We start from the raw sequence: 16,020 nt of genomic DNA, 5'->3' as shown, positions 1-16,020 counted from the left end.
TTTCATGGATGCCTGGATGTTAAACTTAATTGTTACACCTGGTAAAGCAGCAATGCTGATCATTTTATTGAAGATGAAAGAATTTAGACAGTTTTTAACTCTCAGTGATGCCGCAGTGTTCGTTTGACTTGGGACCTGAAGCAGACAGAGTTTTGGACCCAGATTACTCCGAGTCCGCAAGGCTCCTGACTACGGTAGCTGTAATGCTCCGACAATCCAGCGGTGCGGCTTCGTAGCTTACCAAAGTCGTACTAAAACATTTTTTGACAGACTTTTGAGCGCCGTGTACCACATAAAATCGGTTCGAGGTCAGTAAGCACAACCAGAATTCATACATAAGGCACACCGCATTATCAGGCGCACTGTCGATTTTTGAGAAAATTAAAGGATTGTAAGTGTGCCTTATAGTGCGGAAAATACGGTACTGGTACAGTTTTTGAAATTGAATATTAGTGGTATCTGTTATTTAAGACTATGTAGAAACGATAACTTAGTGTACATTTACACTCCACCGTGGACCTGCTGGTGTTTTACTGGGGAGACCTTCCTACATTTAAAGCTATGGAAAAATTATAATCACCCACATCTTGCCTGCAGACAACCAAATCAAAGCCAATCTAGTCCTGCACTGATGTGAAGGAATATCAATGTAGCAAAAGAACTGCTCTTTAAAACATTCACTGAGAATAGCACATACATATATCTCACCGGGGATTATGAAACTAGGAAAGCAAACAAACTTAACTGAATTGAATGTACACTTACGAATGCTCTTGCTCCATGGCATAATAAGAACGATGATACTATGGAAAATAGGAATGATCTCCTATTTGAAAATTTCTTAGACAAATATTTTATTTCTGAATACAATTTCACAAACTAAAGCTGGGAAGCAGAACACTGATATGTTATTCACAATCAATTACACAAATTACATTTAACGCCTTTTCATTAAATATCACCATTACAATACAAAAAAATGCACTACATTTTAAAAACAACCTATTCTGAGCATTTTATAACCTACATTTTTAACAAAATATGTTTTCTCTCAGCTTTTTATCGGTTTTCTTTCTGATTTCTAATTTATAGAAATTATGTCAGCTGTTCAGGCAATGTGAGATTTCTTCTACATTACCCATCATGATTTTGTTCAGTACAACCCAGCACAAAAAATAGGCCACTTAGTCACAAATCCAGAACTGTCAAGTCATCATCTAAATGTTGGACGGTGCGACTTCCACAGAGCCAACTCTGCTGACTGTCTAGTGCCATTTCGCAGGACTAAAATCCTGATGTGACACCACTGTGTGGAGCCAATTAATAATGTGTAACCTCAGAATAAAGTGGCTTCCTGTATAAAAATAATATTTCTACAAAACACCCATAGAAGAACTAAAACACACTCTGTCTAGCTTGTTGTATTCCATGTTCAATATATTTAAGATGAGCTTCAGCATCCTGTAACAAAGTGATTAAGTGGTATTCAACTGACACGGCATTACATTACATGATATAATTTAAATAATTTAATACTGTATATTAAAACTATGATGGCTAGAATTCTTAAAAAAAATCCTCACCTAAATTTTACAGCTCAAACCTTTTTGAACAGAACTGTAAATCAATGAACTTCTAACTTGAATACTTCAGAAACATTGAAGTCACTCATTTTTTTTGTGTAGGACCGCATCTGCTCGGGTCAGAGGTAAGCAGAAACATTTCAGGTGAGTCTATGTAGCTATATGGGACACTCAGTCAAGCTGTAAATCCTGGAGAATTGGTGTAAGTCACCCAGTCCCCTCTAAAGCTTTGGTAGGAATGGGATTCGGACGACTGGGGCCACAGACTTCACCCCTGAGCCCCAGGAAGAAAAGGTGGTCTGAAAAGAGTGGCTTCGAAATGGACCTCGGCTTGATTAAATGGTCACTGAGTTGGAAAGCAGCTCTGATGTGATCTGTGACCTCATACTGCCCTAGAAAAAAAAAGCTTTTTTAAAGAAATGATTAAATGAAAGCACCTTTAAAAGGAGTCTGGAGGGACCGCAGCGAAGCGGATGAACTGGTCGGAGGGTGCAAGGTCTCCACTTAGCACAAACACTGAAGGAGGGGGAAATAGGTTTGAGAGAGGGGTACAAGTGGGCTCAGATCTAATAACCATCTGCTCTGAACTAAGAAAAAGACAGATGAGAAAGAGTGCAACAAAGAGACACGTTAAAGAGAATGATTCAGGACCAGCTGAGCTGTGCCAATGATTTTTGGGGACAGATATTCAGAATGATTGCCCATAGTTTACTAAACAAGATTATTTTGGCAGGGTTCCCCATTATTGTAGCAGATTCTCATTCAATTATTATTAACTATAGTTGGCCCTGCTATAGCTTCACACTGACATCCCCGGCACATAAACCAACACTTGTGCATCGCCACAGACGCACACTGGGCGTCTGAAATGAATTGTCTGGAGCAGCTACACTGATCTGTGCCTTTAATTTAGCTTCTCTCCTCTGCTTTCTGTTTCACCACATTTGTGTTGCGTTTGTTTATACCCACCCCGCACAGAGTGGAGAAACATTAAAACAAGGTAATGTTTATGAAGTTGATGAAATACTGTGCATGTTAATCCATTTAACTCATTCACTGCCAGCCATTGGCAGTGAATGAGTTAAACCCATTGACTCATTCACTGCAATTGACGGCTATAGACGTCAATGGCAGTGAATGAGTTAATACTACAGATGGGTGTTGACCCCAGACATCTGAACGTCAAAGCAAAATGTCTGGATTTTTAACTGCACCCAACCTAAATGTGATGACATTCAAGGATGATAAAAGCGCTCCTGCTAGTATCTTTATACCTGCCACACCTCTCCCAAAGCACACAACCTTAGGGAAACACCATGTTGCCTCAGGCAACTTTGATTCCTTACATCCTTTAGTCTCCCTTCTTTTAAAATAATTTGAAGGAAGGTTTCAGAGGGCTTCTCAGGGGAAGGAGCATTTCTGAAATTGAATTAAAGAGAAAGGACCATTGAGAGCTGCTGGGAAATCCTCAGAGAGAATCAGGGAGGTCTTCCAAGAGGCACTCAGTGAGCTTTCTGCCGCGTTAGATTGAGGCAGCAGCCAAATAACTATGGTGACATCTTCACAGGCAAGTCATTAGATATTAGATAGGCTATAAAACGACTAACGTGTGACCTCTGAACACCTGTGTGCTACAAAATGGTTACAGAACCAGGTGAATGTTAGTTATCCTTCAACCTTTCGGAGTCTGTGTGTTTTTGGGGGGTGTTGTTGTTTCTGTTGCCAAGTATACTCTACGTGCTAATATGGAAACAAACCAGTATCTAAATATTGCAGCTATCAGACACCATATCTGAATGTGTGAAATATTTTGTATACATGCAGTTAAATGTAAAAAGTGTTAAAAAAAATACATGAACAAACACAAATATTTTTGATTTTATAAGTGCTTTCACTGTGGATTATTTATATACAAACAGGATTTATGACGTGTTAGCTTTTTGATTTATTCAGTTCATGTAGTATTTTTGGTTTTGTTTGTTATTTTACATTTTCTTGTTTTTCTTTAAAGGGTTTATTCTATTTTAATTAGCCAACTTGTTTGTTTGTAACTATCAATTACTAAAATGTGTTCAAATCTTAAAAACATTGAAATCCATTTTAAAATGTAAAACAATTTTTTGGAGTTCCTTTTAAAAAGAGTACAATGTGTTTAATAAGTTTAAAAGAGCATTTGCATTGTATATGGTTCATTTCATCTTTGCCATCTTGGAGAAGTCACATAAGTGTCTCTGTACAGTAATCATGCCCTCTGGAGACATGATACTACAGACCTGATACATGTAGAAGGATTATAAAAACGACATCTGAGTTTGACATTGAAAAGACGTTCACAACTACCACATCTGGACTATAAATAGCCCGTACGCAGAGGTCCTATGGACACCAACACTAGAAGTTTAATAGACATCAAAAAAAGATGTCGTTGGGTGTTAGAAAACAACCGCTTCAGTGGACCAAAATTGTACGTCCAAAAATGACTTATAAAAGACGTCACACCGATGTCACTTTGCTCAGTGGGTCTGAGCCACTGACCTGAGGGTTGTTATGTAGGACATATTATTAACATAAAGTATTAACACCTACACCATCATAACATCTGTTTTCAGCAGTACAAAAACTTGCCTCCTATTAATGTTAGAAAGTCTTCCAAGAAGACAGAGTAAAGATTTATGGCTCAATTTAGATTGCATGTCTTATTTTATTTGACTTTCACCTTTGACTGTATTTGAGATTATTTATATATTTTGTATTTAAGAAAATGTTTCCTTTAAAAAAAACATTTTAACATTACACGTACATGCACTCAAAGGGTTTAGTTGCTCTTTTTGTTTTTTGATAGATGTTATATGCAGTTAAACTTTAAAACATTGCAATTTCTAAAATGGAAACAATGAGAAGTTTACTTTGAAAGACTTGTGTTTTCTCACTTTTGAATATTTATTATTGTGCATGAATGAGATAAAAGTATTTCTTATCCGATACTCGATTGATTGATTGATTGATCGATGGAATAATCAATAGATTAATCGATTACTAAAATAATCTGCAGCACTAGTTGGTACTCTAATAAAGCTTGGTTGCAAATTTACTTACTAAAAAAAATCAAATTTAAAAAAAAAAATACATCTTAGTATATAATTACATATACACTATTTGGGTCACCCAAAAATCTACTGAAGAAACTTCCTGAACAGTTTAGAGTGCAAGAGTGAGTTACACTCAGCATGTCTTAATTCACAAATGACCTGCTTGTCCTTTATGGGGCATGAATCTTTAGTGCTTTGATATAATTTCAGCATCCTGAGAAGAAAACTTTCACTTTACTTTCCAATGTGGTTTGGATCTGTGGCAAAGTTAACGTTTGTTCACACAGTTTTGAGGCTCTATCATGTGAGTTTTTGTCTTCTCTCTTCTGTCTTTGTGTCACTCTTATTAATAGTGTCCTATGTTTGTGCTTACCATGCTTGTTGGAGACCTGAAAGGTGAAACTACTCTAAGACAGAGAGAATGTTTTAATCCGTGTTTACTGCCAGTGGGCATGACTGTGACACAGTTGACTTGATTGACAACATGGAGACTTAGGTTATTGCAATCATTCATTTTATGCAAATTACTTTTCTTTTGTTATTGTGTTATTTTCTAGAAAATAGAAAATAACACAATATTTTAATCTAGTAACATTATTATAAACTAGGGTTAGGGTTAGAGTAATATGCTCTGAGTAAGAACAAACATCTTCCACCTGATGTTCATTTACCTGTAATCAGAAATTTAAGGATTAGCGATTAGAGATTTATACACTCACAAATGGCTGTTATACATTTTGCCCCTATTTGGATTAAATAGTATTAACATAAACAAAGGAATAAACTTAATCTGCTTTGAATATATATTAACCCACTGTTTTGTATGTATACACATTGGGGTTTTTTTTATTTACATTTGTCAGTCAAATTTAAATGAGCATTTGTATGCATATGACAAATTGTTTTCAGTCAGTCACATGGGAAAATGATCATTATGAGTGCAGACATAGTTAAGATGACCTGCTGGAGTTTAAAGATGTCATCAGAATGGGGTTAAAAGGTGACTTTAAACTTGGCGTGATTGTTGGTACCAGTCGGGCTGATCTGAGCATTTTAGAAACCGGGACTTTCCCTCATAACCATCTCTCGGGTTTACAGAGAATGGTTTGAAAAGAGAAAATATAGAGTGAGCAGCAGAGGTCACAGGAGGCAAGACTGCTTCAGGTTAATAGTCTTGTCAAGTCAAGTATTCAAGCTTCCTTCTCTCACCTCAACTGGTCACAGCAGATTGTCGCCCCTACCTGAGCCTGGTTCTGCCAGAGGTTTCTTCCTGTTAAAAGTCAGTTTTTCCTTCCCACTGTCGCTGAAGTGCTTTCTCATAGGAGTTGTGTTTTTCTCTGTATTATTTTAAGGTCTGCCTTAGAATATAAAGCGTCTTGAGGAGACTGTTGTTGTGATTTGGTGCTGTATAAATAAAACTGAATTGAAAATGAATTAATAGGAAGGCAATAGTAATTCGTTACTGGTAACCATCACCAAGGTATGCAGAAGAACAACATGTTGGACCATAAGGGAGATGGCCTAAAGCAGCAGAAGACCACACCAAATGCCATTCCTGTTAGATAAGAACAGGGAGCAGAGGCCAAACCTACTAAAATTGGAAAAATGTTGCCAAGTCTGAGTGTTGTGTTTCTGCTGAGACTTTTAGATGGAAGGGTCAGAATACGGTGCAAAGAACATGAAAGCACCATCCTGCCCAGCGTCAATAGCTCACAGTGGACCTTTGGGATGTGGCCAAATGAGAAATGCAGCCAACAAACCTACAGTAACTGTGTGATGCTGTCATGTACATATGGACCAACATCTGAAAAGGGTCAGAGTAGGTTTTGGCCACAGTTCATTTACTACTTTGGCCAAGTTAAAGAAAACTGCCCTCTGAAGTCTATCGTAAAAACTGCTTTTTGTATGTGTGAGAAGAAAAAGTTCAACTATTTCAGTTAGACCAAAGTTTCACAAGAATAAACTCAAAGACACAAATCAACAAATTTTCCTATCTTACTTCAATTATATGCAACACATGACAGCCAAGCATAAAAATTACATTAGATTATTCCATTTCGCTGTGCTCCTGCTCCCTGCTCCCTTTTCTTACCTTGGTTTATCACCGACTGCGAGAGGCATGTAGGGGAGGCTTTCTCATTACTACAGTAACATTCATTTACTAATCTCACAGCAGTAGCAATCTCACTCTGCAAATGTTGTTATGGAGCTTAACACAGTTCATATTTATATTCCAGTAGAAAAGAATGAAGCAATCAGTGCAAAACAATGCAGAGACAGCCCATAAAATACAATTACGCAACACAAAAGTATTAGTTGTTTGATTATACCACACAAGTGTCCTATTTTTCTGCCCAGACATCTAAATCCACCGCAGAAGTTTCCAAATAAAAAAACCGTTCAAATTCAACAGTAGATATTAATGCTTTACACACTGCGAATTGATCTGTTTTAGCATTTATACAGAAACAAATCACATAATTTACCATTTGGACTAAGAAATTATGTGTGAATTAAATTGCTTTTGAAATCATTTAGTAATTACGTTTTTAGTCTCACTACTACTGTTCACAGTTTGTTTTAATGCAAATTTCATGCAAACTCTTTTGTTCTCATTAATAACTTGGCTGTTTCATCTTGGGGATAGTACTAGTAGCAGGAACAGTCAGCGATAACTCTTATTAAAAGCAAAGTAAATTGTCCTGTTGCGTTGTTCTCCAAAGACATTTCGAGAGCCTCGACATCTCAATCAGCGCTCGTGTAATCTCACAGACATTTTTGTAGCAATCACGCAGAGTAAAAGTGGATTCAGAGAGAGCAGAGAAACTGGTGTCTCTGAACCCAAGATACTCAAATCACGTCTCTATAAAGCCTTGATTAAAACAAATTTAGAAAGTCAAACAGTCATGCTACAACAGATCACAGCACTTTGAGTACTGTGGTCTGCTATAACCAAGAAAAAAAGACAGAAAGAAAGAGAGCAGAGATGTCCCAGTGTTTTGTCTGTGAAGGATTATCCTAAGGAATTCTCGGCTCTCGCGATAATCCATCCTTATCACTCGTCACGTTCAAAGAGGTAGAAATTGGAAAGGACTCTGGGACAGAGTTGGCTAAATGTAGAGCTTTATGAGCAAGGAGAGGCGCACAGGACACAAAGTGAAACAAAGTGAGCTTCAAGTGTCTTCTCTCCCTGGCAGAGCGAGCTGTCTTCGCAGAGCTTGTACCTCGGAGGCTATTTGTGCTGCTTTGTTGCAAATTAGGCTTCCTCTGTTGAGCTTTTATTCAGAGTAAAATACTGAAGTAATCACAAGAGAAATGCTGATTACTCAGCACTGAAAAAAATATTAAGCAAAGAAGACTTTGTTTACAGTTTAATCTATTTATCTATCTAAGGTCTGCTGTACACTGGAGGGATAAGCAACTGTTTTGCCAACACCAGAAGAGTTTTCATTATCACTATGTTAGCAAGATTATAAAAGCGCCACAATGCCCACGCCACCAGGGTTTGTGGCGCCCATGTTTAATTACGGTCCAGAACTTCTGACCTCAATTCAGACAACTCTATTATTATGAAAAATATTTTTATGTTGTTATTCGAAAACATAATAATAACGGTATTCTGGGGTGCCCTCTGATATGTCACCCTCTTACATAGAGGCTATTGATCTAATTTAATGGTGTTCACCATCCTCAAGTGTTTGTGTCATAGCTACTGTGAGACTACAATAGCGTAGCACAAAACCGCTGGGAAACAGCACATCTGCACATCTGTTTCTGTCGAAAACTTCAAAATAAAAGTACCAGGTACTCACTGCCTCTGGTTTTTATCACTACACACAAAAAAGTAACAAATCCAATTATCAAACTTTTGGAATGAAACAAATAGATAAATCAAAAACAAAATAGTAAAACTATAAAAACTATTGCGCTTAAAAAATGCTACAGGAGTGCTTACAAAGAAGGCGTTTCAGCTATGTTTTCCAGCTGTCCCTGTGCGTCTGACAGAACAGATGCTGCTATTCTAATCAGCACACTCTGCAGAGGATGCTTTGGCTACGCAGCCTGTGTAGAAATTATGTGTTGCGTAGATATGGAGTAGCAGATGTACAGTGTCAACACACATGCAGCTTGAATCCTTGAACGTGGAAGAAGCAACATACAGGTGCGAGGTAAGAGGAGAGGTGACACGGACCAGCAGAGGGCTGACACAAGCAGTCCTCGGCTTATGAAGGCCACAGAAGTCTCATGCTAACAGCATCTATGTACAACTCCTTTAGCAGCACTTTCTGCCTGCATCCCTGTCTGTTGGTCTGTCTGGAGCCTGTTTTGGGCCAGCTAGCAGCCAGATATCATTATCTCCTTGACTCAGGGCAGAGTAATCTGCCTGCCTGCTCCTGCTTTATTGAGTCGGATAAATATAATATGTGACTCAGCCATTATCTACTACAGAACAGCCCTATTTATCCAGCAGGCAGAGGCCTTGGCGCATTCGAACTGCCCCCTCTCTCTCTCTCTCACTGATGGAACTAAACTCAAGTGATGGAAGCTTCTGAACAACCGTCTGTAGGATTTGTACCAGCACTGAAATCAGCAGCAGGAATCAAATGTTTCATGCAGACAAACTGTAAAAACTGAATTTTAAAATAAAATGCTAATGCTAATTACCAATTAATGATAGGTCAAAAAGCTTAGCGGGGCAACAGCAGTGCTGTATATATTTTATACACAAGTAGGCTACTGTGTAAATACAAGTATGACAGACCAAAACAGTGTTGTGAAAGAACAATTACGCCTTTCGCAAAATTTAAAAGATACTGAAAATAAATCGATATATAAATAAATAATAATAACAGAGAGAAGAAGAAGAACTGAATAATATTAATACAAAAAACTTAGCAACTTCATAACTTTCTGTGCATGCACGAACAGTAACTGACAGTGCTGACCAACATTATCTCCTCAAAGTGCTTGCTAATTTTGTTTCATTATGGTTTTTCAGCTGCTTTTCTAACCAGATGAAAATATTGTACAAGGATAAAAAGAGCAAAAACATTTTCAGAAATTTTTTTGAGTGTGCCACAGCACCAGCTGCTGTTTGTGTTGTCAGCAGCCAAAAGGAACTAACAGGATGTGTGAGAAGCCACCAAAGCTTTAAAATTCTCAAGGATTTTATGTTGACGGTCAATTATAATTTGGTTAAAGTTATTTAAAAGGTGAAGTAACATGTATGCACTGGTTGTTAGTCACTAAGTGTAAACACAGCCTATTAACACAATAGTACTCATAGTAGGAACCACTAAGGCACACGCAGAATAGTTCCTAATCTTTTATAAGCCTTGTGACTTCAGTATTTGTGAGCTTTTATTCTGAAGGTCAAACAAAATGTAGATAAATGTGTTCGCCACCAAGTTGCTTCTTAAAAGAGACAATTGTTGAAACATCTGTTGAAGGGTCATTTTATTTTTACATTCAGCATCAGTTACAGCCCCAAATATACGTCTTAGAAACTTTTATTTTGGAAGTCTAGCACACTTGCTGTAATACTTGAACTGCAGTAATATAATGAAGTGTATGCATTGGTCGCTTTACGTGCCGCTGCAAAACAAACCAACAGGCCAAAGATAAGTATAAAATATAACGCTGAGGGAACTGTGTAAACTTTAAGGTCAATTTTACACCAATACATGACAAGCAGCTGTGGGCTACTGTGTTCTCGTGTTTATTTTTGTGCTTCAGTACAAACTAATGTAAGCTAGCTTTCTGTTAGCTCCTTTACAGCAGTCTGAAATAAAGCTGAATTCCAGTTAAGGCTGTTCTCGTGCAAATCTTTTGTTGTTGTTGTTGTCACCTGTATATTTAGCTATACCTGAACGTGAGACGATTGCTCCGAGAGAAGACTAAAAGTAACATTGCTACTCGATCTGTATCTGGTGCCTTGCTGTTAACTGAATGACCCACATACTGCTTCCATTGGCTGCTTTTCTCTGTCACTCACAGACCTCTTTCTGAAAGGGGTAGGTGCACCAGCAGCTCCATTTCAAGCTACAAACACTGAAACTGAGCATTAGAGCTCAAAACAAGGAGAAGTTTAAATATCTCCTATTTGGACACGTTAGCCTGACATTCATTTGCCTGAGCCTGAGCCACTTCTCAGTTGTAGGCTTTAACACCTGTGTACTGATACGATTTCAGCAGTTCCTCTGATTGGACTGAGAGTTTTGTACATCTCATTGGAATTCTCTTCTCTGTGAGAGACATCTGCATACACTTGCTCAGGAGTGCTTCTAAATATATGCGCACTCTAATGCACAAGATAATACTGATAAATCACATTCTATGTGTAAAAATGCTCATGCACGCAAATTAAATACACCACTTTGCTTACAAAAGGCTGATAAATGAGGCTCTCGGAATCATCCTGAGCACAGCTGCAATACTCCAAATGGATTTGCTTTTCAACCTGGTATCTGTGAGAAACATTATTTCTTTGGGATATTTGATTATTGATTAGGATGTGCTGTCCAATTCATTTGGAAGAACATGCATCATGCAATACTTTCATGAGAAAAACAAAAGGTAAGTAACACATCGAAGCAGAGGTAAAAATATAGTGTAGTGATCTGTCTGAGGAGAAAAAGACCAGACACCTGTTTACCTAATTTACTCATTTTAGAATTTATAAAAAATATTTTTATTAAAGCCTACTTAGTTCTGTGCCTGCTTCTTTCACTTTAATGCCTCATTTGATTTATTGGCATTTATTTGTGCTTCCACTGTTTTAAAAGAAATCAAAAATTAAGATCCAACTTCCTTTTATGCTTTCAGTGGCACCATGCGGTTTCATCGATTATATTATTTACTGAAAATTGGGCAAAATTTTGCATTTCTACAATATATCACAATAAAAAAAAAGCCTGAGTAAATGAAATGTTTAAAATCAAAGGTTTTTTATTTGAACAGTTCATTGTTGAGGTTCCAGATGTCATTCAATTTAACATGTTGCATTGTGAAATTACACAGAAAATATATATGTAATCAAATTACTATCCGCTGATGAAGGCTGTGCAAAGAGTGAAAAGGTCAAGGAAAAACCTTGTAAGGAGACCTTGGATTGTGATCGTTATGTCAACCTAAGATGGGTAGATTTGGAAAAACAGAGATATCAGACTCTCTGCAGAAATGTTAAAAACTCAAGTGTTCGGAGGCTCTAAACAAATACTTTAGATAAACCTAACAAAGAACTTACTCTAACCCAAAACATTAGCTTTCTATTTATTTTTGTTTTGTTATTTTGCCATTTATGCAGAGAACTCATTAACAGCTTTAGAAGACACTGACAAATGATGCTGTTCAGCTGAAGGTCAGGACAAATAATACTTGTCATTCTTGATGACAGCTACAAACGACATATTTTGTCATTTAATTTGGGAGACCTGCTGGCAGATTTGGGATTTTGTTTTTGCCAACTATCACATACAATTTTATTTATACTATACAATACAATACACCTTAAAAATAATAACATGTCTCACTGAATTTGAGTTGGTTGTTTGTGCAACCACATCTTTGCTAAAGGCAGCAGTTTGCCTCTTGTCACAACATTCACTGTGGAGCTCGCAGATGCAGGAAAAGAGAGAGACAGAAAGAGAGGGGGAGAGGTGAGGGAAAGGCTACTCTCTCTTGTCTCATTCCCTCTGAGGGGTTGACAGGTAGAGAAATAGATCATTGGTCCATGACAGCTCACTATGACCCTACGCTATCATGCAGTATGCTGCCTGTGGAATGAGCTCCCTTATGCAATTGGCAGCCAGTCCATTTACAGCCCAGCTACTTAACTGCAAATCCTCCGTTCTCTCCTGTTTGAGTCACATACATTTTACCCCCAATGTCGATGCACTCTCCTTGACCGCTGCCAATGTTAATGAGAACATATTACATGAAGAGTTATTTAGGCAGTTTAATCACATTACAAGAACAGCTTTGGTGCGAAAGCTTGTTTGGTGGCCATGTGAAGGACTGGTCCGCCTTATGCTGGGATAGGCTCCAGTCCAGTTACCCCAGAGCCCATGAACTGGAGTAAGCAGGTCAAGACAATGATTGAGTGAAGACTGGGGGTAAGGGGAGGAGACTGGAGGCATGGTTCTGGCAGTATGTGGGTCTCAGCTGCCATATAACTGCCAGATCAGTAAAACAGGAATTAACCACACACCACAAACTCTCTCTTCGGTTTAACCTCCTCTATCCTCATCTCATACACAGTATTTTTTCCACTTTATGTCCTTGTCTTTCCACATTTCTCCTTTGGTGTTGCCTCTCATCTTTTCTCCTCTGTAATGCAGTTCACTCTGCCCTCCACAGCCTCTCCCCTTATTCTCCTCTTTCACAAAGTGACCCACAGTAGACACCACCTAAGACTGCTAGATAAAAGCACTGAATTTTATCTACTTAAACAAAAAAAGTGTTGAGTAAGTCTTATTTTCTTAGGCATGTATCTGTTGTGCAGCTATAGGTGGTCTCGGCATACTGAATATCATCACAGTGTGGTTCACCAACATCTAAATGAAGACAAAGCTCATCATGCACTGTTCTGAAACTGCAATTCTTAAGTTTCAGCCAGGTGCCAGAGGTAGAAGTCAAATGAAAGAGAGAAAGAGGAGAAGTGTGTGTGGGGGGGTCTCTTCTTTTTAAGTGTCCCTGCTGTCAATGCAATGGATTACAGGATACAAAGCAAGCCATTACTGCTTAGCATTTGTTGAATCTTTGAGTGCCCAAACAGTGACAGGTCTATTTCTCCACCGTTAGTGAGAGAGACAGGCAGAGCAGAGGACACCTAATTACCCAGTATTGTTAGGCATAATAAAAGTCTTGATAAGCCTGGCGACAGGACAAGCTATGTGTGTGTGTGTTAGTATTAGGGCTGCAACTAAAGATTCGTTTGGTAGTTGAATAATCTGCCAATTTTTCGTCGATTAGTCAACGATTATTTCAATAACAGCTATCTCCGCTTCCTGTGGGCAAACCTCCTGTTTTAGGCTCCACTACCTCACCTGCTCCAGTCTGCCCACCTGTGAATATCACCCTGTTGTCTCGTCCTACAGCAAATTAAAATAATTAACCAGGAAACGTATGAATTTGTAAATAATCAAATGTCCTAATAAAAATCAGAATAAAAATGAAATAAAGACAATACAAAGTAATACAAATTTAAGTGCTACTAGTATTTAAACGAAAAAATAAAAATAATAAGTTCAATAATAAGTTCAAATACAATCCAAAATAACTGGATTTTAACTGGATTTTTGAATCCAAAATAACAAGTTTCCAAAGTTTACAAATAATTGAGTTCATGAATTCATGATTTCATGATTTCAGTAGACGTGCTCTGACATGATGTTCCCAGCTGCTGATAACCCTGCTAAAGATGCTCACTTTAGCCATTTGAAGCCATTTGAAGTCTGCTTTACAAGATTTCAAACTACTAGTACTAGTTTTACAAGCAAAACAAAAAAGAAATAGAAAAGATGGTTACTAATCACAAATTTGGTTATATATAATTAATAGTTTCTCAGATGGTGTAGTGTTCAATGCCAATTAAACTGTTTAGCTGATTATATAAATAATCAATTATTGATATGGGCCGACCCACAGATTAACTGTAACATTAGGTAGAAGAGGTTTACTATAATATTTATGTGTGAGGGGAAAAACTAAGAGACAGTGTCGCTTCTCCAGTTTAATGTTTTGCATTTCAGCTAACAAAACTGAAATGGTGCTCGCTTAGCTAGCATCATGCTGCGCAGTTTCTGACATGTAAGCTAACATAAACATTACTGTACAAACATTAATGTAAACACGCAAGGAACTTAACTGTGTGATTTCTAATGTTTAGTGTTTTTTATGTGTAATGTCTTTACCTTCATACCAACGAAGAACACATTTTTGATGTCAACGAGTTTTTAAATGGAAAAAGAAAGGATATTTAAAAGTCATTTTGACAGTTATATTTTCATTGTTTTTACAACCCTCGCTATGAGAATATCCCTTTAATGTACAAATACACTGAAATTGTGAGAGAATAGTGCCCAACGTGGGGCTTGAACTCACAACTTCGAGATTAAGCATCTCATGCTCTACCTACTGAGCTAGCCAGGCTGTGATGCCCCTGCTGTTGTGGCAGATGATGTAGGCGATACTGCCCCCATATCTTCCTGTGGTGTATTGCAATTACCAAAACACCTTTACATTATATAGTGTATGACACATCGACACTATCGACTAATTTTTATAGTCAATATCATCGATTATGTCGACGAATCGTTGCAGCCCTGTCGTTGTGTGTACAGATGTATATGCATTTGTGCCCATGCCTCTATGTGCAGTTTTCTCCCTGTGTGCATATCTGTGTGGGCTCACGTGTCTGATGTTTCGTTTTGACTGCGTCTGCTGCAGCATCGCCGTTCCAGTTAAGTGATTTAGAGCCCTGGCTCTGTCTCAGAGCTTGTATCCAAGAAGCTGCGGGACCAACAGACAGCGGTAAAGCGACTTGATGACTAATGTGTTCACTCAGGAAAAATTAATGATTTTTCCAGCCGGGGTTAATGGACATGCTAACACACACAAATGATTTGTTTAAAAGGAAATGACCGCAATATATATTTGGTCATCTCGGTCTCACCGTCCCAGAAACCAATTCCAAATGAAACGACACACGCAGACATTCACACGGCTCATCTGCACATTGCTTGCACATAGTCATCTATTTACCTCCTATACATTGAAGATGCGCCACAGGAAATGTATGCAGTTTCATTGGCTGTAATTTCATTCATTTTTGCATTTAATGTTTCACCTAGTACTGATATAACCTTCGTTTGGGCTTAAACAGCTAGTAACACATTATGGTTGCATATACCTTTGCATTATAAAAGCACTCAGAAGTAATCAGAGGGTCCAGTGAGAGAAGAGGGGCAGATAAAGGTCATCACAAAGAATGAAGCAATAGCTAGGCCAATAAATTCGGCCTGATGGGAAGGTAGCCGTAAAACACACTGCAGTTTTTATCCATTTCACAAAATAGCTGTCTGTCTTAAAATAATACTGAATTAATAAGTGGAGATGTGGGGAAAGAACCTCATAATAGTCAGCCAAAAAAACAAAGCTAGATTTGAAAGTACGGTTATCTTCTTCTGCGAAAGATAAAGCCAAGCTGTAATCATCAGCACTGAATGAATCCATGGCGTCCGAGTCACCACAACAATATGTAAGTTGAAATTTAAAACTAAAAATCACAAATTGGATCAATCTTAATAATGTAAATCTATTTTTAGGCCTGGTATATATATATATAT

General features: G+C 37.9%; 1 protein-coding gene across 2 annotated transcripts in view; it reads right to left on the bottom strand.

Annotated features, from left to right (window-relative positions):
- agbl4 (AGBL carboxypeptidase 4) overlaps positions 1–16,020 on the bottom strand; it is a 341,409-nt gene that overhangs the window by 217,090 nt on the left and 108,299 nt on the right. The window contains exon 2 of one of the 2 annotated variants that reach the window (XM_013911117.1): positions 15,086–15,184. The exons of the other annotated variant lie outside the window; for it this stretch is intronic. Within the exon in view, the coding sequence (XP_013766571.1) occupies positions 15,086–15,124 (39 nt within the window). The 5' untranslated portion in view covers positions 15,125–15,184. The remainder of the gene's footprint in view (positions 1–15,085; positions 15,185–16,020) is intronic. 2 annotated transcript variants of the gene reach the window in all.

The sequence above is a fragment of the Pundamilia nyererei genome, unplaced genomic scaffold, assembly GCF_000239375.1.
Source record: "Pundamilia nyererei isolate P.nyererei 1_Seehausen unplaced genomic scaffold, PunNye1.0 scaffold00056, whole genome shotgun sequence".
NCBI classification, from domain to species: Eukaryota; Metazoa; Chordata; class Actinopteri; order Cichliformes; family Cichlidae; genus Pundamilia; species Pundamilia nyererei.
This window is presented reverse-complemented; position numbering and strand designations above follow the sequence as displayed.